Source organism: Pogona vitticeps, chromosome 2 (genome assembly GCF_051106095.1).
Source record: "Pogona vitticeps strain Pit_001003342236 chromosome 2, PviZW2.1, whole genome shotgun sequence".
NCBI classification, from domain to species: Eukaryota; Metazoa; Chordata; class Lepidosauria; order Squamata; family Agamidae; genus Pogona; species Pogona vitticeps.
In genome coordinates this window covers 302,877,143-302,899,849 of record NC_135784.1, presented here as the reverse complement: position 1 = coordinate 302,899,849, position 22,707 = coordinate 302,877,143, and the positions used below count along the sequence as shown (strand labels likewise).

The 22,707-nt window shown below is 46.2% G+C and overlaps 1 protein-coding gene across 4 annotated transcripts in view; it reads right to left on the bottom strand.

Moving 5' to 3' along the window:
* ZBTB7C (zinc finger and BTB domain containing 7C) overlaps positions 1–22,707 on the bottom strand; it is a 265,388-nt gene that overhangs the window by 11,693 nt on the left and 230,988 nt on the right. For all 4 annotated transcript variants that reach the window (XM_072992953.2, XM_072992954.2, XM_072992955.2 and 1 more), the window contains one exon: positions 5,796–6,977. In XM_072992953.2, coding sequence (XP_072849054.2) covers positions 5,796–6,961 — 1,166 coding nt within the window. In that variant the 5' untranslated portion in view covers positions 6,962–6,977. The remainder of the gene's footprint in view (positions 1–5,795; positions 6,978–22,707) is intronic.

Genomic DNA, 22,707 nt, shown 5'->3' with positions numbered 1-22,707 from the left:
TGTAACCTCACCTGGTATTTTTGTTTTGTTTCATTTTCTTAAATCCTTTACTGTTTTGGGGCAATTTAGAATGCAAGCTTTTTCAGAGCTTAAGAAATGGAGGGAATTTAATGTGAACATGAACATTCCCTGAATCTCCCACCCAGCATACGGGAATGTTGTCCATAAAAGATGTTCTCAAAACTCAGATCTTCCTTTCAATCAGGGACTCGGCCTCTTTCCATTTACATTATTAAAAGCCCGGCCTCCACTGATGAAACCTACTTATTCCAGTTACTACCATGATGTTACCTTCCCTCTGCTAAATCCCACTCATTCTGCAAGGGTTTGCACTGGCACGCAAGTTCACAGCCTGGGTTTTCAGGAAACGGCCCCGTAGAGACTGCCTGCGCATCGCTTACCTGCAGGGTTGAGGCAGGTAAGCCAAGAGCAGGTCTCTCTGCCTCTGGGCAGAATGGACCGGTTCGAATGGCCCCACGGTTGATGGACGTGATGATACCAGTCCAGGGGTGTATGAATCAGCGCTTGGCGCCGCTCGGCCCTTTTTATCCAAACAAGAACTGTAAAAACACTCCGACGACTGTTGCCTCACTAACATATTTGCTTTGGAACGGCAGGGCTCACTCTGGGAACCACCTTATCCTTCTAAGGTGGGCGGGACATACCTTCTTCTCCTCTCAGAGGTGGAGCAATCAGTTAGCACGGTAGTGGAGAGAGGGCAGAGCCCAAATAGACTGGGCCAACCCTTCCCTCTTTCTTAGTTTTTGCCACCCACTTTGCCCTCTTTCTCTCTGTCAGTTCTCTCTCCCTCCCTCTCTCTTTCACTGTTTTCTGCCACCACCTTTCCCCTCTTTCTTCATCACAGTCTCCTCCTCGTTTTCATGCCCTTTTCTCTCTTGTTTTTTCAGACCCAAAGATACAGGTGCATTTTTTTTGCTACACCTTTCCTCTCTCCTTCTGCCACCGCTTTTTTCTATAATTTTCTACAATGCCACGTGCCACGCTTTGGCCTTCTAAGGTGCCCATGTGAACAGCCAGTGAATGAATGTAGGCATCCTTCAGTCTTGAAAGACTATGGTAACATGCTCTGTATGGAGGACTTAGAACAGCGTCTAGTGTGGCTGAAAAGGCCAATTCGAGAGTGACCATCCCTTCCACACTGAAGACAAGTCCAATCTGTTCCCTGTCCAGCTCCCTGGTTTTGCTGCTTTTGTGGTTTCCTCTTTGCCTCGGCCTGCTGGACAAGGGTCTCTTCAAATTGGGAGAGGCCGTGATGCAACACCTGAATTGTCAGATGTCAGGGTTTCCCATCTGTTGAGGTCCATTCCTAAGCCCTTCATATCCCGCTTGCAGATATCCTTGTATTGCAGCTGTGGTCTCCCTCTGGGGCAATTTCCCTGCACTAATTCTTCCATACAGGAGGTATTTTGGAATCTGACCATCAGCCATTCTCACGACATCACCATTAAATAGCTTCAAGTCTAGCTCCATATACTGTCTGGTCATTGTGAACATTCATAAAGCTATGTTGGAGGAAACAACCAACTGGTGAACAGGGATGGCCATTCAGGTTAATCTTAATCTTAGAACTGAAGAATTGGAAGGGACCCGACGGATCATCAAGTCCAGCGGCCCACTGCGGAATCGAACTCTCAAACCTGGGCTCTACAGACAGAGGCCTAAACCACTGCACTATCCAGCTGTTTTTTTGGACTTCAACTCCCAGAATTCTTCAAGAATTCCCTAGACAGAATTCTGGGAGTTCTAGGCCACAGACGGATACTTAAAAAACACCTACATTTCACTCACCTGAAAGAGGGTTTCTCTTGGAAACCTCTGAGGCCTGTGTTTACTTTTGTTAATGTACCAAAAAAAAAAAGCAAACGGCAATTATCGTTCCTGGGAGGCCTAGGTCTCTTTGGGAGGTGCAGTCCCTGGAACTCGTTCTCTATACAACCTAATGGGCAGTGAGACTACACCTCCTTGTGTTCTAAGCGAGCCACAGAAAGGCTGCAAAATCAAAAGCGATGATCAGGAGCCCTGGAAGTTAAACAAACTCCTGACCACTGATTTGCTATTGTTAATTCCAAGCGAACCAGGAAACCCTTGCTGACCAACTGGAAGATGCAATCAAATCAGACACGAGGTATTGATCCCTTCTTTTACTTACTTTCACTACAAGGCAAGGCCATACGTCTACTTAGCTGGCAGAGCAGCCATCCCCCAACTGAACATCATCTAGATTTGCCAGACTACAACTCCATGAGCCATGTTGGCTAAAGAGGATGGACCCTTTTTCGACCAGCTTTTAATTTCAGTGGGTACGGATCTCACCCTCGAACCCTGGCATGTCTTGATCTGGCCCAGGCAAAGCAACACCCCATATCTCTCATTAGCAAAAGGAACCCTAAGGGTTGTTTTGTTCTGTCTTTTTCAACTGAATGGGTTTTTGTTTTTGGCCTTGGGTTGACTAGCAAACTAGGCCCTCCTTCTTTTAATATTACCAATTAGAGACCATTGATTCCTATGAGGAAAAACAACAGTATCGTACCATGGAGCAGAATCTATCCCAGGTCTCTAGGTCAGCCTGTGGACCATGGGTGGGACCTCATGAGGAAGGCACTAATCAGGAAACACACCCTTCCCATTGCCCGCTTTTGCCAGTCACAAACATGGGAATTTTGCTAGTATATGCCCTTTTGATTCGGTCCTTAAAAGAAGCCTTCCAGACCAGTGGAATAACAGCTCCCATCATCCACACTGAATAAAACCAGTCATGCTAACTGGAGAATATGAGGATTGCAGTCCACCATCACTCGAAGCTGCCAGGTACAGGAAGGCGGTGATAAGGCATTTTAAGAATAAAATGACGCTCCTCTTCTCTTTGACACTAGATTGGGGAACCTTCTCTATGGATGAATAAACTCCCTTCCCTTACTCAGTGGATCCCTTTCCCACCCGGGGGGGGGGGACAGGCGAAGGAGAAAAATACTGAGATTCTCCCTCTTCAGGGTCTCTATGTCTCTTCCACGCCTATACGTTTCCCTGCGGAGCTTTTTACAAAAATCGTTCAAAAAGTCCAGTGAGTTAAAAATTCAAATAAATTCCCAGGTCTGTCCTGGAAGAGAATAATTCACAACTAAAGACCTGGGTCCTCTCGCATAACAATAATAATAATCTCCGAACATAACATGACAATGGGAGATTATAGCCAAGAGAGGGGAGGGGGCAGAAGCTGCTAATGCCCAAAAGATGCCCAAAAGATGACTGGGAACAGCAGGAATAACCAGCAAAGTCTGCCAAAGCTGAGCTGACGTAGGAGGGTGGAGGGAAAGATAACCCTGCATCCTCATTGCTTGCCTTCGGTCTGAAAAAGAGTTGCGCCAGACCGGAAGCCCTGTCATCCTGAAGGCTCCTGGTTTTGCAAGCTAGTCCGGTTTGTACCTACTCATCAGCACTTCGATGGAAGACCACCAGGGAATAACAGGGCATCTCAGGAAAGCCTAGGAAGACGCCTGCCACATATGGTGGGGGAGGTGCCACCAATCCGAGTTGACAATCCTGAGCGGATCAGGCTTCTAACTCAGCCTACTTTCTAAGTTCGCGAAGGCAAGCAATCTTCAACTAATGTGAAAAATAGTTCCAGAAAGCTGATTCCATCTTATCTTAGAACTGCAGAGCTGGAAGGGACCCTGTGGGTCATCCAGTCCAGCCCCTGTCAAGGAGGCATCCTGGAGAATCAAACTCCCAACCTCGGGATCTGCAGCTAGGTGCCTCGACCACTGAGCAGTTGCTTCGTCATTTGATGAAGGGCTTAGAATTCTCCGCTGTAGTTCTCAGGAGCAGAACTGGTGCTCTCTGGCAAAGAATGCTAAGTCTCTCACTGAAATGCAGTTCCCAGCATTCCACAGGACATAGTCTGGGCCATCCAAGTGGAATCAGACAGCTGTAACTGTGTGGTCCGAGCGCACCCATAGTCTCAAAAATGCAGTGTTTCCCATCTCTGCAGAAGACATGGCCTCATGACCCTTGCCATTCAAAGGGGCTTGGGGTCGAGAATTCCCCACTGGACTGCACCATAGCTAAACCAGAGAAAGGATTCTCTCCAAGGTACTCACATGTCCTTTATGTGAGTTATCCCCACCACAGCTCCTGGTCATGTGGGCTGAGATATTCAGAAAGAGATAGTCTTAACAAAGAAATTCACAAAGACTCTGAAGTAGACACACTGGTCCTATGTTGGCTGTTGATCTATCAGAATTAGAGATGGGGGTATTCGTATTTGTAGACGAAATAACCCCCCTCCATTTGATTCAGTCCTTAAAAGAAGCCTTCCCCAAACTGGTGGCTTCCAGACCTTGGAATAACAGCTCCCATCATCCGCATCTGGCAACGGCCTTGCTCATCCTTCCGATCGCTCCTGGAGCTCTGATCTCTTCCTCCTTGGCTAGCCACTCAGCAACCAAGCAGGAAGAGAGCAGGACCCCGGGGGATGAGCAAGGCAGTGGCTGCCGGCACCGCCGCCGGACGATGAGTGGACGGTCTGGTCCCAGTTGGCAGACCCTCGTTAACTCTAGCTGCGTGGGGATATTCGAATACAAATAATCCTATCTCTAATCAGAATTTTAGGATGGTGGTGTTAATGGCATATGGCGGGCATTAAGAAATGCAGAAAGGTGCCTTATCCTGATTCAGCCTGTTGATCCATTTGGCCCAGTATGGTTAACTCTGGCAGGCAGCCCTCCAGCATGGGACGTTTTGATCTGCCCCTTCCTGAAACTCACTTGACCTTCTGCCAAAGCTAAATAAATAAATAAATATTTTAAAAAGAGACTGATTTTTAATAAAGGTGTTTGCCCTCTTCCTCTTTAACATCCTTGATAAATCTGCTAACAAAAGTCCTAGTTTTTTTTACTTCCCCTCCCCATTGTTATCTAATAATGGGGGGAATAGGTGGTGGGAAATTAAACGGCTTGGGCCCAAGCTGTCTCAAGGATCATGTCCCCCTTTATGAGGCTGCTTGAGTGTTAAGATCATCAGGAGAGGCCTTTCTCTGAGTCTCGCCACCTTCACAGGTGCATTTGGAGAGGGCCTTCTCTGTGGCTGCTCCCAGACTTTGGAACTCCCTCCCACAGGAGGCTAGGCTAGGCCGGCTCTGGATTTGTTGTCCTTCGGCAAGCAGGCAAAGACCTTTCTCTTTAGCCAAGCCTTCCCTTAATGACTGGTTGCCTGAGTGGGGTTTTTGACAGTGTCTTCCTGCTTTTAAATGTGTTTTTAGTATTGATCATAGTTACTGTTTTCAATATAATATCGTTTACTTCTTTTAAAATATTTGTATAGTTGTTTTAGCTTTTAAATATTGTCTTTTAATGATGTAAGCCGCCTTGGGTCCTTTTGAAGGAGAAAGGTGGGATTAAAAATATAAAAAACAAATAAAGCAAGCAAGTACTAGACAAAGAGGGAGGGGGAGTCTAACCCATGTTGACTGGGGATTATGGGAATTGTAATGCCATACATTTGAAGGGTGCCTTGTCGAGGTTGGCTAGGATAGAAGCACTGGCCTTGGACAAGCCAGATCACATCAAAATCCTGGAGACTCAATCTGTCTCGTTCCATCAGACCTCAAAGGACGGCTGTGCCCATAAAGTATGGATGGGTGACACATATATCGCCCCCATTTCCTCTGAAGGATAATGACGCAATGTCATACAGTGCAGAAATATCACACAGTTATCATCTATCAAACCCTGCTGGGGGAAGGACGTCTTATACTTAAAAAAAACATATATGCAGACCTGGTAAACCGAACTTCACAAATACTGCACATATATGGCTTCTCTCCCGTGTGGGTCCTCATATGTCGCGGCAGCTTCCCAGCCCCCATTATTATCTTGTTGCAGATGGGACACTGCTGCGAAGCTTTGGGCTTGATCTTCCTCTCCTCCGGCCACCGAGGAAAAACCCCTCCAAAATGGGCTGCACTGAGGAAGTTCAGATAAGCGCTATAATCGTTTTCGGCTTTGACGTGGCCCAAATGGGGGGCTGGGTTGTTGGCAAAGAGGTCCTTGAAGAGGTTGTCTGGGAAGGGGGCGGGCGGGGGTTCCTCTTTCTCCTCCTCTTTGATCTTCCGCTTTCGGATCACCAGGTCCAAGGGCCCGTTGTCCACCGCCTGCTCCTCCATTGGGGGGAAAGCACCGAAATCGCCACTCCACAGATGGGGTAAGAGGTCGGGCATAAATGGGGACAGTGTCGGTCTCCGTTCTGGAAGGCTGGCTTTAGGGTACAAGTTCTCCCTTAGGAGCGACTCAATGGAGAAGTCCCTGATCACCCCCAGAGACCCATTCGAGCTATTTCCCGGAAAGTGGTTGGAAAAACCAGTTGGCATTTCCGAGTACGTTTCTTCAGCAAGATCAGATTTTGAAGGACTTTGGTGACAGCTGACATCTTGGACATCTGGCAGGTTCTGGCTTGCAAAGCCTTCGTTTTCCTCTTCCCCTTCGTCTTCATCCTCCTCCTCCTCTTCCTCTTCTTCCTCTTCCTCCTCCATCTCCTTCTCCTCCTCCTCCTCCTCTCCGGGCTCCATGATTTCAAGGCAAACGTTGATAACGCATGGGATCTCCAGCATCTTGGCTGCGTTGAGGATGTGCTTGACGTTGGAGGTGGTGATGGTGAGGGTTGAGGTATAGGCAAACTCCAGGATGGCCGAAAGTGCTTCAGGCTTGACAAAGTCTATCTCGTAAACATAGGGCTGGTCTGCTAAAGTGCTGGCAGTGAAGAGTTTCTTAAAGTATTGGCTGCAAGCTGCCAAGACAGACTTGTGCGTCCTGTATTCTTGGTCCTGGACAATGAGAATGACGTCACAGAGGAGGCCGTTGTGCCGTTGTTCGTTCAAGCCACAAAGGACTTCGCTGCTGTGGTTTGGGAATGGAATCCCAATAAGATCTTCAATGCCATTGGCCATATTCTCATTTAGAGCCCTAGGATGAAACACACACGCGTTAGAATGTTCGCATTTACCCAGCAGCTATAGCTTCGAGACACAGAATGGAGATACTTCTTCAAAAATGGGCTATAGTACAAATACAGAGTGTGGGTCAAATTAGACATTATGTTTATTGATGGATTAGTTTCCTTTATATCCTGTCTTTCTGCGGGATATAGATACAAAATGGTGGAGAGAGGAGCCAAAGGCAAAAATTAAAACACTGAAAATAAAAGAAAGTATATAATACTATTAAAAGATCATTAAACTTAAATAATTTAAACACAAAATATTCAAAGAACACACACACACATTTGAAGGCGGGGAAAAAACTCTCGGAAACTCTTTTCTCTGCATTTCAGTTGGTGATCAAAAGATCTTTGCCTGCCAGCGGAAAGAGGACAGAGACGGTGCTCACCTAATTCCTTGTGGAAGGGAATTCCACAGACTGAGAACATCCACTGAAAATCCCGTCTGTCAGGTCCTCAATGGATGTGCCTTTATTAGAGAAGGCACTCCTTGGGAGACCTTAAAATCTGAAGGCTCCTATGAGGAACGACAGTCCTTCACACAATAGAAACATATAATGCCGTGTTAATTTGGCTAAATTTGATGCTAAATAGCATATTTCTTAGATTCTGAAACAGGAAGGGCATGTTTTTCACAGCACAGGCTTTTCCTCACCTATATACTTTGCACTTAGCGTGCCTGATTTTGTGGCTGGAAAACCAACACAGGTATCATGTGCAGGCCTGAGTTACATCCCTTGAAGGAAATCCCATTTTGGAAAAGATATTGATGAATCAGTGGAATACATATTCCAGTTAATCTCTAGTTTGACCCAGAAGCAACTAGCAGTATGTATGAGCCAAGGAAATTAGTTTGCTCCTCTCCCCCACTCTGTTGTCCTTTTCTACTGGCAGCAATAGCCTTTCGGCCACTGACTGGGTTGAAGAGAAAATAGTCTTTTCTTTTTCACTCAAGTTACTAGCCCTCATGTATTGAAACAATGTCAGGAACACTTGGATTTGAGGTGATTCCTCAGTGATTAAGAGGCAGGACTCCGATGCCCCATGTGTTCCTCCTTGTCACTTCCCATACCCTAATCATAACCAAGCCAATATAGCTGAACCTAACCCAGACCACGCCAGACACAGAATTTATGTCTTCTTGATGCAGAATTTTTACCCCATCCACCCACCTTATGCCCCCCGCCCCAGCCATGTTCTTTCCCAGCAGAAAAATTTCCATGCCTCCTTTTCCTTTTCCTGTTCTGTGTCTCCTCAAATGCCACAACCCTGTTCTATCAACAGCGCTCGTGTAGTTCCTTGTCACACCACGATATCTTTACTCCCCCTGAAAGCATATTAAGAAAATCGCAACTGATTAACATCCTTGGCTCTTTCCCTTCGTCCGAGACAGATCACGTCTCGGCAGTAGCTGCCACCCCGCCAGACCTTAAACTCCTCGTTCTGTCCTTGAAAGCCTTCTTTCTGTCTGTGATCTCATTCCACACCCTCCCCTGCTTTTGCCTGGCTCGGTCTTCTCTCTCTCTCTCTCTCTCTCTCTCTCTCAGCCTCCTCCCACTTCCACCACGTCTGCTTTTTGTCTTTATTTAGACTGTTAAGACTCTTCCCAATGAAGGGAGCTGCCTCTGGTTTTGCTCCCACCCTTTGCTCCCCCACCTTCACGTAATTATCCCTCTGGCTGGAGGCCACCTTAGGGTGTCTCTCCCACATCTTTCCATTTGATGTCCTCTGTAAGATGAATCCGGGGTCAACCTGCCCAGGGATGGTGGCTTCCTTAGCGTGGGTGGAGAGGACACTCAAACAGCTCTTCTTTCAGAGCTGGGGGGTATAACTTCTGGCATGGCAACCCAAGGCTACAAATTAGGGAATTAAGACGCTTGTATTGCCAGTGGACTTCCCTTAGCCAGACCTCCAAGAAATTTTTTTTAAAAATGCAGGCAGTTAGATTTAATGAACTCAGACAGTTGGTCCACATTCATGAATCAATTCCAACCGTTTCCCTCTCTACCGGGAGCAGGTCATTTGCAAAGTGAATGGACCTCAATTGCTCAGTTAAGCCCAAGCAATAATACACAATACTTTGTAGAGTAATAAGGACAACTGGAAACAATAGATATCATTGCTAAAGAAATGGCCAAGCTACTGTGAGGATGACAGCAAAGACTAGATGCAACAGAGGAGCCTTAAGGGAAATGATGCTTCCTCACTCATGATAACGTCTCCATGCTTTGAACCTACAGGTCCTGCCTCCAGCATAGCACTGCAACGGCACGTCAATACCCAAGCATCCTCCTGTGAGGTAGGTCAGGCTGAGGGAGCATCACTGGCCCCCAAGTTTCAGGGCTGGATGGTGATTTGAATCTGGGATCCCCAAGTCCTGGGCCAGCACCCGAACGGCTACACCACATGACACTGAGCGTTCCAGACAACAGAGCGTGGGAAAGTTTCTGTTTTGGAGCATAGCCCCCAGAATTTCATGGCCCCATGACCCAGCAGCTCTCTGAGGTCTCAGGCCAGCGCTCTCCTGAGATTCCTGGAATCATCTGCCTGGTGACGGCAGAGACGTGGACTTTAGATCTCGCGCACGCCGTGAACACACACGGAGTGACACCCATGGCAGCCAAAATAACACAGCCCTTCCACCTCTGCACCACCTTCAAATGGGTGAAGAGAAACATAAAATGACATTATGGAATACGCATCTTGCATGTTCAGTATATTTTTCTTTCTTAGAATCCTAGAATAATGGAGTTGGAAGGGGCCTCTGAGGCCATTGAGTCCAACCCTCCCTGCTCAAGGCAGGAATCCAAATCGAAGCAGATCTGACAGAAGGTGGTCCCGTTTTGTTTAAAATGCCTCCAGCGTTGGAGCACTTCCCACTTGCCGATGTAACCGATTCCACTGTTGTACTGCTCTAGCAGTTGAGAAGTGTGTCCTGATAATTCCTTTCTCTTGTAAGTGAAACTGTATATATTTTGGTTAAAATGTGGCATGCAGTTTTGGGGAAAAACAAAATAAGCTGAGAAAGTCAGATCTCAGTCTGGCCATGACAGAAACTACCGAGCCATCTCTGGCCTCATCCAGTAAAGCAGTTCTTCCAATCTTAAGTGGCAGATGACCGCAGCACCCGTTTTGAGATCACCAGATGAGGAAGCACCTCTGCATGCTCCCACAATTAGCCATAAAACATAAAAGCACATTGCATGTGGCTATGAAACTTTTCTCATCAGCAAAACAACAACAAAAAAACCAAGGGAATCAATGTCTCTGGCACAACGGTCTGCCTTTCTTGGAAGGATCGTCAAACAAACACCGGTGCTGCCTCACCTCCTGGGAACTCTGGTAAGAATGGAAAGCACGCCTGAAAAACCAGCCTCCACCCAAAAGGAATGTCTGATATGGGGAGGATTCCGTGAGGTTTATCTCCGAGCAGTTTCATTTTTTCAAAGGGCTCCCGACAGAATCTCTTAACTTGAGCCAGTCCAGAGAAAGACATTTCCTCCTGAAGGCTAGGAAACAGTGCCGTATTTCGGCTGCAGGAATGCTTGGTTTTTTTTAATGTTGCCATCATTTCACAGTATGCATTTGAAGTCTGGCTGCAACACCGCAACCCAAAGATTGTCACAGTTACACTGCGAAGCAAAGTTGTTAAGCCTGCGTTCAGTCCTGGCAGTAAGGCTCCTGCAGCAGCCTTGTGTTGCAAGCGCTTGCACTTTTTGACTATGATCACAAGGAGGCATCCAATACCTTCTTGTGAAACCAGCTTTTCCATTTTGCATGGCAGAAAGGTGCAATCGCTCCCTTGCACTACAACAGGACAGGACTGTTGCAATGGCACCACTGCACAATCATGCAACTGTGCCCTGCTTCCACATCCGTACACTGGCATAATTGTGCAATTCAGCATCATCATGCTGAGGGACCTGAAAACTAATATCTTTTTAAAAAGCACTAAATACACAAATGCACGTTTTTGCCATATATTCTCCCCCTCAGCTGATTTCTCAGTGTTTAGTTAACTTTCAGCGGAATGTGTGAGAACTTGCTCCTTTACAAAGTCTTTACCCTCGAGATGAAGCTAGAGTTCTGACAGCAGCAATCGCTCTGTGGTGCCACACACATATTATCCCCAGAGGCTGCACTCAGTGAGAAATATGTTTGCATGAATAAGCCCTCTGATTCCAGCTAAACATTAACATATCACAAAAATTGATCTATTAGGGCAGCAAGTCTGGGATTTCTTTGATCCTTTGATGTCCATTCCTGGCTGTGGAGGTTTTTTTTTTCTTTCCCTTTCTCATGGGAACCTAAGTCAATTCATGCCACTATCATTAGAAATCCAAATTATATCAAGGGATTCACCTCTGCCGCCTGACAATTTAGGGGAAGAGTCTTGTTTTACTTGTTTTAATTCCTCACACTGCCTTTCCATCCAGAAGGATCTTCATATCAGTTTGCATAGAAATGGAAAGTGCCCGAATCGTTCTCAAAGTTCAATTAAAGTGTGCCATTGAAATTCACTGCATGCATCCTCTTTCTTTCAGAAAAGCCCACTCTCTCGATCTCTACAATTACTGAGACATTTCCACACCCCAAAAGACTCAAAAACTTCTTTTGGGAATGTTTCCCCCTCCAACACTTCCCACATATTAATCTAAAACACTCTTGGAATAATCTGACTACTGAACATGAATCATAAATTCATCGTCCACGTACAGTAGCACACAGAGACCCATACATCTGCTTCTTAAAAGCGTCCCATATTTCATCCTCTCCAACTTTCCCCACTGTGAACATCTTCTCCCTTGGCACATAAAACCATTTGCCCCTTCCTAAGGTATCGCTGTTCTTCCAAGGAGAACTTTCTTCCTTAAAGGAGGACATGTGGCCACCCTACCCAGCAGGTGACATTTAAGTGACCCCACGACCACCACTCCAGGGTGAATTTCCCTAGCTGAGCAGGGAAATTAGAGGCTGTGATTGGTAAAGGTATCTCTGATCAGCCCTCTCTTGTTTTTAAATAAAATGGTTCAGTGGTGGTGGTGGTGGTTCATTTGTAAGAAAAGAAATAAGCCACACATACCGATAGAACTGCTGATGAATGTCAGGAACGGCATGGCAAGGTGTGTCAATTCTGGGTGAACAACAGATGTGAGTTGAGATGGGCACGGACCACCGGTTTGGTGGATTGTGCCAGTTTGCACAACAACTGAAGAGGTATTCTGCAGTTCAGCACCCTGCCCCTTCAGAGGCAGCACACGGAGAAGGCATAGCAGGGAAGCCGGACCACTGCCTCTCAGTGGGCACCCAACGGATGAAGTGGTTTGTTGAACCACGGAACACCTGTTTGGCTGTCATACGAACTGGCTGAGCCACCAAAACGGCAGTTTGTGCCCATCTCAAAATGCAAGGTCAGTCCCAGGAGTGGAGATTCTGAAAGCCAAACCTTTGCTCTGAAGTAACTGCTTCTTGGGAGGAAAAACGATGACAAACCTAGACAGCATCGTAAAAAGCAGAGACATCACCTTGCCAACAAAGGTCCTTGCCAAAGAAGGCTAACTACTGAAAAATTGATGCTTTTGAACTGTGGTGTTGGAGGAGAGTCTTGAGAGTCCCCTGCACTGCAAAGAGATCAAACCTATCCATTCTGAAAGAAATCAACCCTGAGTGCTCACTGGAAGGACAGATCCTGAAGCTGAGGCTCCAATACTTTGGCCATCTCATGAGAAGAGAAGACTCCCTGGAAAAGACCCTGATGTTGGGAAAGTGTGAAGGCAAGAGGAGAAGGGGACGACAGAGGACGAGATGGTTGGACAGTATCATTGAAGTGACCAACCTGAATTTGACCCAACTCCGGGAGGCCGTGGAAGACAGGAGGGCCTGGCATGCTCTGGTCCTTGGGGTCATGAAGAGTCGGACACAACTGAATGACTAAACAACAACAACAACTAGTTGTTGCCTAGCTAGACAAGAAAACTACAGTGACCTCTGTTTATTTTCTTTCTATAGTATTCACTTTATAGAAAACCAGGGGCTAAGGCATTTCCAAGAGTTATCAGTGCTGTGATTCAAGCTGGTCACCTAGTTGAAATCTTGTGTAATATGGTGAGCAGTAGTGCACCGTAGAGGGACGTGGTGGTGCTGCGGGTTAAACCGCAGAACTCTGTGTGCTGTAAGGTCTGTAGATCTTCAGCTTTAAGATCGAATCCATGCGACGGACTGAGCCCCCATCGCTTGTCCCAGCTCCCGCCAACCTAGCGGTTCGAAAGCATGTAAATGCGAGTCAATAAATACGAACCACCTCAATGGGAAGGTAACAGCGTTCCGTGTCTAAGTTGCACTGGCCATGTGACCACGGAAGATTGTCTTCGGACAAAAACGCTGGCTCTATGGCTTGGAAACGGGGATGAGCACCGGCCCCTAGAGTCGAACACGACTGGACAAAAATTGTCAAGGGGTACCTTTACCTTTACCTAGTGCATTTCCACCTACATTCTAGTGAAAAGGACTGTGATCATTTTGCATATACGTATTGGTATAAATTAGCATATAAAAATTTTACACAAATATGTTCTTTTGTGTGTGTGAAGAATGTCATCCTTTTTGTTTTTCTTGTCCTTCATAGCACAACTCCCTTTTTTGGTGATGGAGCAGCGGCCACCCTACCGCCAGGGGCTGTAACATTTCCAACCGTAGGCAGGGACTGACATTACTGGTTGTTTACTCGTCCCACTGGAAAGTGCTCTACATAAAGGAAAGGGGACATCACGTAGTGCTAGGCTGTATGGAGGCAAAGCATCCAGCCGGATGCCCTTCTGGCGTTCCACTCTTGGAAATGGCACAGCCCAGGGACGCATGGTTACCCATGAGTTGAGACGGGTGGGAGCCCACGTATTCCTAAAATAACTCCGTGAGAATCAACAAGGTGGGTCTGCAAACGCAGCTGTTCTCAGTGTAGTTCTTGTCCTCTTTCCCAAGGCCATCTGACTCCCACAACAGCCTCCCACTCCTCCAAGCGGAGGCTGGTGGAAAGGATGGACAGGCATGGAGGAGAGAGATAACCTCAAGGTCTCAATTGCTTATTGATCTCCAATGGGTGGGAGGGAAGCAGCACACAGGAGAAAATCCACCCCCATCCCAAAAACCTCTGACTGCCCCCTCCCTCTGCAGGGGTTAAAAACAAAACAAAACAAAACATTCCTGTAGCCATCACAGACATTCAGAATCATGGTGCATAAGTGTCCCGGAATCTTCCAGCCATCTCAACCGTAGGCAAGCTTGTCGGGGGAGCATAATGCAGAAAATCAAAACCTATCTAGCCCAGTATTGTGTTTCCAGCCATGGGCAGACACACCGCTCTGAGAATGTGATCCTATGTGCTGTGGCTCAGGATAAATTTCCCTCGTGTTCAGCTGGGCCTTAAGCTTCAATCTGGCACACACCAGACACATACTGGACTAGGACTCCAGTCAAATCCAGCTTCAGCTGGAGATACTGGGAGGTGTAGTCCATCACATCTAGGTTGGGAACAGCCAGTGATGAGGGCTGCAGCTGGAATGTTCTTCCAGTTTACAAAGATGCAGCTGCGCTCTTGCGCATATCCTGATGTGCATCGTAGTATGATTGTAATTACAATTTTGGCATTATTAAAGTGATTTTCTAGTGGTCTAATAGAGGTATCAACGCCCCCGCCTCCGCGTTTGGATTAAGCATACAGAAGGGTTAGAAAAAGTAGCATTTTGATTAATTGGTGGGAGACTTGCCATATTTAAGGCTGCTCTGTGCAAATCAATAAGGCTGGTTGGAAAGTGCAGGTATTCCATTCCAAATATACACAATCTGAATAAAAGCTTTTCCAAATGTTTCACTATGTTTAGCAATACAAAATAGTATAGCATTAGTAATAACAGCAGCAGTATACATAACAGCAAAGTCAGGTTGAAATTCTATTGATCACCCCGACTAGAACAGATGCAGTCCGCCGACTGTTGAATGGTGCATTTACACTTTCATAAAAACCACTGATTCAATGAGCCTTTTCAAGATGGAAATACCAACTAGATTCAGGCCACTATCTCTGAGTCCTTTTGTAGCCCAAAGGACACCATCTCTGCACAAGAGAGCATCAAAAGTGCTAAAACTGAGGTTAAGCAGCAAGTGATGGAACTAGTGACCAACAGACCTTACCACTGACCCTTGGGCCAGAATTACAATGTTGTGGTCCACAAGGAGAGGCGTAACTTGCCACACTCTTCTTTTATCTGATTTTTGAAAGTAGGCTGGCCAGAATCCTGTTGCTGATTGATGCTTGCATAAGGGAAAGTCTTAACAATAAATTGCTAGTTATGAACAAAGTGCTGGTTGCGTTCCTGGATGTTTGCCCAAACAGGTACACAAACAGGAATGCAACTGGCACCTTGTTAATAAGTGGCATTTTATTGCCAAGATGTGTGCAATTTCCCATGTGCAACTGTACATCAGTAACAGGATTGTGAGCATTACAAGTGGCAACTGGCTTTGGGTGGGCCCAGAATTAATCCATACTCTTCCTCTCTTGCTGTTTTTCAACTTCTCTCTCTCTCTCATACCCATGTGGGTGTCCCTGGGGAAAGGCAAAGAATGGATCTTTGCCCTGATCAGAACTGCAATTTTGCTTATTTCATTTACCGCATTTTCCTGTTTATAAGACGACCCAATGTATAAGACAACTCCCCCTTTTCTAACCCCCAAATTAGAAAATTTGCACGATTGCACCCCTTTGATCCTGGTGGCCTTTCGCGGCTGCGTTATCCACTTCCTAAGCCCCGCAAGGCAGGGAAAAGTGGCTGCCTTCTAAAACGACCCTCAATTTTTTGTCTAAATATTTAAGTAAAAAGTGTCATTTTATGCATGGAAAAATATGGTATGTAAACTGACAAAAACACTGTGTTGAAGTGACATGTACTATGCCCCCAACTTATGGTAGCATACCACTATGCAGCCCTCTTCCCCCCCACCCAAATCCTTTATTTCCACCCTGTTTCTCTACTACAAGAGTGAGCAACTTGGACATCTCCAGAGCTGAATTTTCTCTTCCCTGAATCCTCAATAGGGAAAAAAAAGAAAAAAGAAAAAGAAAGAAAAAAGAATTGAAACTGGAAATGGCTGGAAGTCCAGTTCTAATTTTGAAAAATTAAGAGTTGAGAGTAGGGAGACAGGATATTAAAACAATGGAGGGTGTTCCTGGCCACCTACTTAAAAACATGACTCTTGGAGGCTTTTTTTAAGCACCGAGCAGAGGAGTCTGATGGGACAAGGGCCACAGAAACAGCCTGGAAGGGACCCACAGACAGCCTGAGTTGATTCAGAGACTGCAGGCTCCCTCTTGCAGAGTAAACTGGCTCTCTCTTGTCCCATACAGGGACAGTGCTGTTTTTATAATAATACCTATATATATATATATATATATATATATTTAGACCTTTATTGGCATAGACAAGACAACGTATAAAAGGAAAATTAAAAGAGGAGTGCAGTTTGCTGGTCTTTGTTGCACAGGATTGTAACATAGTGTAGAAAGGATGCTACGCTCGCAGATACATCCTGTAAAGAGTCACTCAACATAAAATAAACTTTATCAGCTTCGGAGAGGCCTGATTTGTTTTTTAAAATTGGTTCTAAAAGTTGGATACGAGGGGCAGTATACTTGGGACACCCTAATAGGATATGGGAAATTGAATCGATACAATTTTGTTTGCATGAACAAAGCCTATCTGCGTGGGGGGTCCTTAAAAATCTGCCCGTCAGGACTGCAGATGGCATCACATTAAACCGGGCCAATGAGAACGCCCTCCGGTGCTGGGGGTTACTTAGTGCAGAAAGATATGAAGCTATATGTCCAAATTTGCAAGGGAGAGATATTACTGGTTACCGTATTTTTCCGTGTATAAGATTATACTTTTGTCTAAAGTTTTTAGACTAAAACTTGAGGGTCGTCTTATACATGGAAGTAAGCTGAGGAGAGTACAAAAACAAGTGCTCCTGCAGGGCTTTGATCCCTGCTTTCCCCTCCACTTGCTAATCCTTAGCAAAAGGAAAGCAGGGATCAAAGTGCTGCAGGATCGCTTTGATCCCTGCTTTCCCCTCTGCTTACTAAGTCCCATGGGGCTTAACAAAAGGAGGGGGGGAAGAATCAAAGCAATCCCGTGGCTGTATAAGGGGAAAAGGGATCAAAATGATCATGCAGTTGCAGGATTGCTTTGATCCATTTCCCCCTCCTTTTGTTAAGCCCTGTGGGGCTGAGCACGAAGGGAGAAAGCAGGGATCAAAGTGATCCTGCAGCACTTTGATCCCTTTCCCCCTACACTTGCTAAGCCCCACTTAGATTTCTTAATTTTGGGTTAGAAAAGTGGGGGGTGTCTTATACATGGAAAATACGGTAGATCATTCTCTCTCCAATGAACTCAAAGCAACATACATTCGACCACTCCTTAAAAAGCCAAACCTGGACCCAAGGCTGGTGGCTAACTATCGAACAGTAGCGAACCTCCCTTATTTGGGCAAAGTGTTGGAACGGGTTGTGGCTGGGCAACTCCAGGCGCTGCTGGATGAAACGGATTTTCTGGATCCATTTCAATCAGGTTTCAGGCCAGGTACAGAGACTGCCTTGGTCGCCCTGTATGATGACCTTTGCCGGGAGAGAGACAGGGGGAGTGTGACCCTGTTGATACTCCTGGACCTCTCAGCGGCTTTCGACACCATCGACCATGGTGTCCTTCTGGATAGGCTGGCTGGGTTGGGAGTTGGGGGCACTGTTTTACGGTGGTTCCACTCCTTCCTGGCTGACCGTGTCCAGAGGGTGGTGCTGGGGGACAGTTGCTCTGCCCCATGGCATTCATGTCATGGGGTTCCTCAGGGCTCGATACTGTCCCCCATGCTGTTTAACATCTACATGAAACCACTGGGAGAGGTCATCAGGAGGTTTGGGCTGAGGAGTCAGCAATATGCTGACGACACTCAGCTCTACCTCTCGTTTTCCACCAATCCAGGTGAGGCGGTTTCTGTCCTGAACTCGTGTCTGGACCTGATAACGGACTGGATGAGGGTCAATAAATTGAAACTCAATCCAGACAAGACGGAAGTGCTGTTAGTGGGTGCTTCGCCGGACAGGCTGGAGGGCCATCTCCCTGCCCTGAATGGGGTTACACTCCCCCTAAGGGACAGGGTCCGCAGCTTGGGGGTGCTCCTGGACCCCAGTCTAACACTGGAAGCCCAGGTAGACTCGGTGGCCAGGGGCGCCTTCCTCCAGCTGCGGAAACTATACCAGCTACGGCCCTACCTGGACGAGCGGAGTCTCATGACAGTTACACATGCACTGGTAACATCCCGTATAGATTACTGCAATGCGCTTTACGTAGGGCTGCCTTTGAAGACGGTCCGGCGACTGCAACTGGTTCAGAATCGAGCGGCGCGGCTGGTGAGTGGTGTGGCCGCCAGGGAACATATCAAGCCCATTCTGTACAAGTTACATTGGCTACCAGTTGCTGCCCGGGCCCAATTCAAAGTGCTTGTTTTGACATATAAAGCCCTAAACGGCTTGGGCCCTGGATACCTGAAGGACCGCCTCCTTCCATATGAACCTACCCGGCAGTTAAGATCTAGCCAGGGGGCCCTTTTGAAAGAGCCATCCCTCAAGGAGGTAAGAGGGATGGCTTGCAGACACAGGGCCTTTTCGGCAGCTGCCCCCAGACTATGGAATGCCCTCCCGACTGAGATTCGCCTGGCCGACACTGATGACATTTCGGCGCCAGGTCAAAACCTTCCTGTTCCAGAAGGCTTTTAACTGAAATAATATTAACTGTGGGTCTGATGGCAATTTTATATATATTTTAATTGTATTTTAATTGTACATATCTTTATTGTATTTTAAATGCTGTAAGCCGCCCAGAGACCTTTGGGTAGTGTGGGCGGCATATAAATTAAATAAATAATAATAATAATAATAATAATACAGAGCTCTTGGAGGCCAGGCTTAAGTAGTATGACTGGTTTAAGGTCATCCAGTGAATTTCGTGATTGAGCTGGGACTGGAACTCAGGTCTCCTCAATCCTAGCCCAACACACGAACCACACTAGCCACATTAGCCAGAAACTTTAAAGAAACCCTAAGTAAACCACTCATTTATTTTCCTGCCACTTGACCAAGTTCACTAAAAGACTGCACCCTCTACCAGCTGGAAGAGCTACCGTCTGTCTGAAACATAGCATCCAAGAGGACAGGAGGAGAAGCGTGGCATTGTTACAGGTCTCTTTCCATAGAAAAAACAGGTTGTGTATGAATATTGGGGGTGTGTGTGTGTATCTTAAAAAGCTCTGGGTGGGAGAGCACCTCTTGAATGTCCTTACAAAACTGTAGCCGTCACTTGCTGAAAATAAACTTCCAACCAGTCTGTACAAGGGTTCGGGTTTGAAATTCAAGCTTGCAATAAGGTAAAAGAGAGAGAGAGAGAGAGAGAGAGAGAGAGAGAGAGAACGAAAAATCCTGAAGCCATTAATCCACCGAGACACCCACTCCCCCGAGTCACAAAGCATACCAAGCAAGGCGGGCTCTGGCTCGTAAATCTCCCGGGCTGCCTCCTGAGCACTAGCAATCAACAGCCTTTCCTTTGGCTTTCCCTTTTAATTCCACCCTGCTTTCTTCCCCCCACCTCACCACAAAACTCAACACACCCAACTGCACCACAAGATCAGAGTTGGAGGGAGAAACCTGCCATTGTTTCTTCTTTCGGCATGCAGCATTCGGGGCCAATTTTATTATTGCAACCCTCCCCCTGGACACACCCCGGGGGACTATATTTGTGAAACCGCAGCCAAACCCACCCTGACCTCCGCAGCCGCTTGGCTTTGCAAGCTACAGTTTTTCCAGATTTATCTCGGGGTACATTTTGTTCCCACCCACTCCTCCTTTCAACTTTGGCTTCCCTCTCCACTGTGAAAAATTATATACCACAGAGAAACAATAGTGCAGCCAGTGATTTTTTTAAAAAAGGGGGAATAGAAGAGATCCATGGAAAGAGAGAAGAGGGGGGAAAATAAATCCAAACCAAAAACAAATAGGATCTGGCACTCAAGAGTTTCAATCATGTAATTGTGGAATTATTGGTAGGTCCTCAAAGATAATCCAGCCCCATGACCATGCAGGATACCCTGCACTACAACACACCCAGATTATGGTTGTTTGATCTTTGTTTAAAGCCATCTATAATCAAAGTCCTGGACCAGAAAGAAGGTTGACCACCGAAGAATGGATGCTTTTGAATTGTGGTGCTGGAGGAGACTCTTGAGAGTCCCCTGGACTGCAAAGAGAACCAACCTTTCCATTCTGAAGGAAATCAACCCTGAGCGCTCACTGGAAGGACAGATCCTGAAGCTGACCCTCCAATACTTTGACCATCTCAGGAGAAGAGAAGACTCCCAGGAAAAGCCCCTGATGTTGGGAAAGTGTGAGGGTGAGAGGAGAAGGGGACGACAGAGGACAAGATGGACAGTGTCATCCAGGTGACCAACATTAATTTGACCCAACTCCGGGAGGCAGTGGAAGACAGGAGGGCTTGGCATGCTTTGGTCCATGTGGTCATGAAGAGTCGGACATGACTTAACGACTAAACAACAACAATCAAAGTCCACCATTCTCCAAGACAGTCTGTTTTACTATCAAACAGTTCATACTGTCAGGAGTTAAGATGATTTCCCACCAAGGTTTAGCCAAAATCTCCTTTGAATCTACAAGTTGAAATTCTGCCTTCTGGAGCTACAGTGAACAAGAACACTCCATTTCCCACAAGATGGTCCTTCATATATTTGAAGGTGGTATAAACACCTCTTAGTCTTCTCTTCTCCAGGTTAAATGTCACTTCAGTCATCCCCTATAGGGTTGTGTTTCTATACTCTTCACCATCAGAGTGATGGTCCTCTTGTTATGCTTCAGCTTCTGTATCTTATGGATGGATGGAAAGCAGCAATGACTTGGCACAATTTTTAATGAAAGAGAAAGAAGAAAGTGCCAAAGCAGGATTGCAGTTGAACATTAAGAAGACGAAAGTCATGATGATAGAAGAACTACACAACTTTGGCACTGACAATGAAGAAACTGAAATAGTTAAGATATTTTGGATATCTTGGTTCAATCATCAGTCTGAAAGAAGACTTAGACTTGGAAGGGTAGCAATGAAAGAATTAGAAAAGATCATCAAGTGTAAGGATGTGTCACTGGAGATCAAGATCATCCATACTCTTGTCTTTCCAATCACCAAGAATGGGTATGTAAGCTGGCCAGATAAAAAAGGCTGATAGGAAAAATACTGATTCATTAGAAATACGGTTCTGGAGGAGAGCTTTGCAGAAACCCTGGACTGCCAGAAAGATGAAGAAGCCAAGATCAAATGAAGCCTGAACTCTTTCTGGAGGCAAAAAAAACATGTTTAAACTGAGTCTGTCCTACTTTGGGCACATCACAAGAAGGCAGGATTCTCTGGGGGGGGGGGGAACCAACAATGCTGAGAAAGGTGGAAGGCAGCAGGTTAAGAGGAAGACCAAAGAGGACTGATGTATCAACTCCCTAAAGAAACCATAGGCTCGAGCTTATGAGCGTGGAGTAGAGAGAGCAGTTGAAGGCAGGGCATTCTGGAGATTGTTCGTTCATAAGGTCACCATAAGTTGAAGGTAATTTGAGGGCACCTAACAATAAATAATTTTCTCAAACTCTGATGCACTTTTTTAAGACTTTAAGATCTCCATCACATCACCTTCCCCAATAACATTCTTTATTATCCCCCTCCCCACTCAGAAATTTTCCCGAATTGGGTGGAGAGCCCAGGGAGAGCCTATAATAACCTGGATGTGATTAGAGGTTGGGTGGCTAAGGTGAGAACACTCAAACAACAGGACAGTATAACCCAGCCAGAGTCTTCTGACCATCGTCTCTAGGATCATGTCAGGACTGGCTTTACCTCCAGCGAGTCTGAAGCAACCCACGTGCTGTAGAATCAGCAGCTGCCGTTATTCCACTGTTCATCCTGAGTCCTCTGGCCTTTCCCATCTCAGAAATGGGAGATGTTTGTGTGTTTTTTGGACTACCGCTCCCAGATTCCCAGTGATGGTGGGATTCTGGGAGTTATAGTCCAAACATGAGGGAAGTTTGTCCTGAGCCAAGGTCCATAGATTCACATTCTCAGAACGATGTGCCTGCCCACAATATTGGGCTAGACAGATTTTGATTTATTTATTTATTTTTTATTTTTATTTTTTTATAACACCCAGAATCCCCCAGAAGCTTGCCTAATGTTAAGCTGGCTGGAGGATTCTGGGGCACTTATTCACATGCAACATGATTCTGAAAGCTTGCGATAGCTACAGGAATGTTTTTAGGTGCATTATTTCAGATGCATGCACTAGTGCTTGGATACCATAGATGGGGAATAGGAGGCTGTGCCCATTAAAAAACTTATTTTGTTCCACTTGCACCCAACTTTTCTACAATGATCTCAAGGTGGCATTGGTGACTCTCTTCCAGCTTTGTCCTTGCAACATCCCTGTGAGGTTGGAGATGGGGGGGTCATCAAAAGTGGGGGGGGGCAACGTGACAGCACATAAAAACAAAAATAATATTGTTGTGCAGCGTAATTTCTGCCATGCCAAAAGTGAAGGAAGATGAGATGC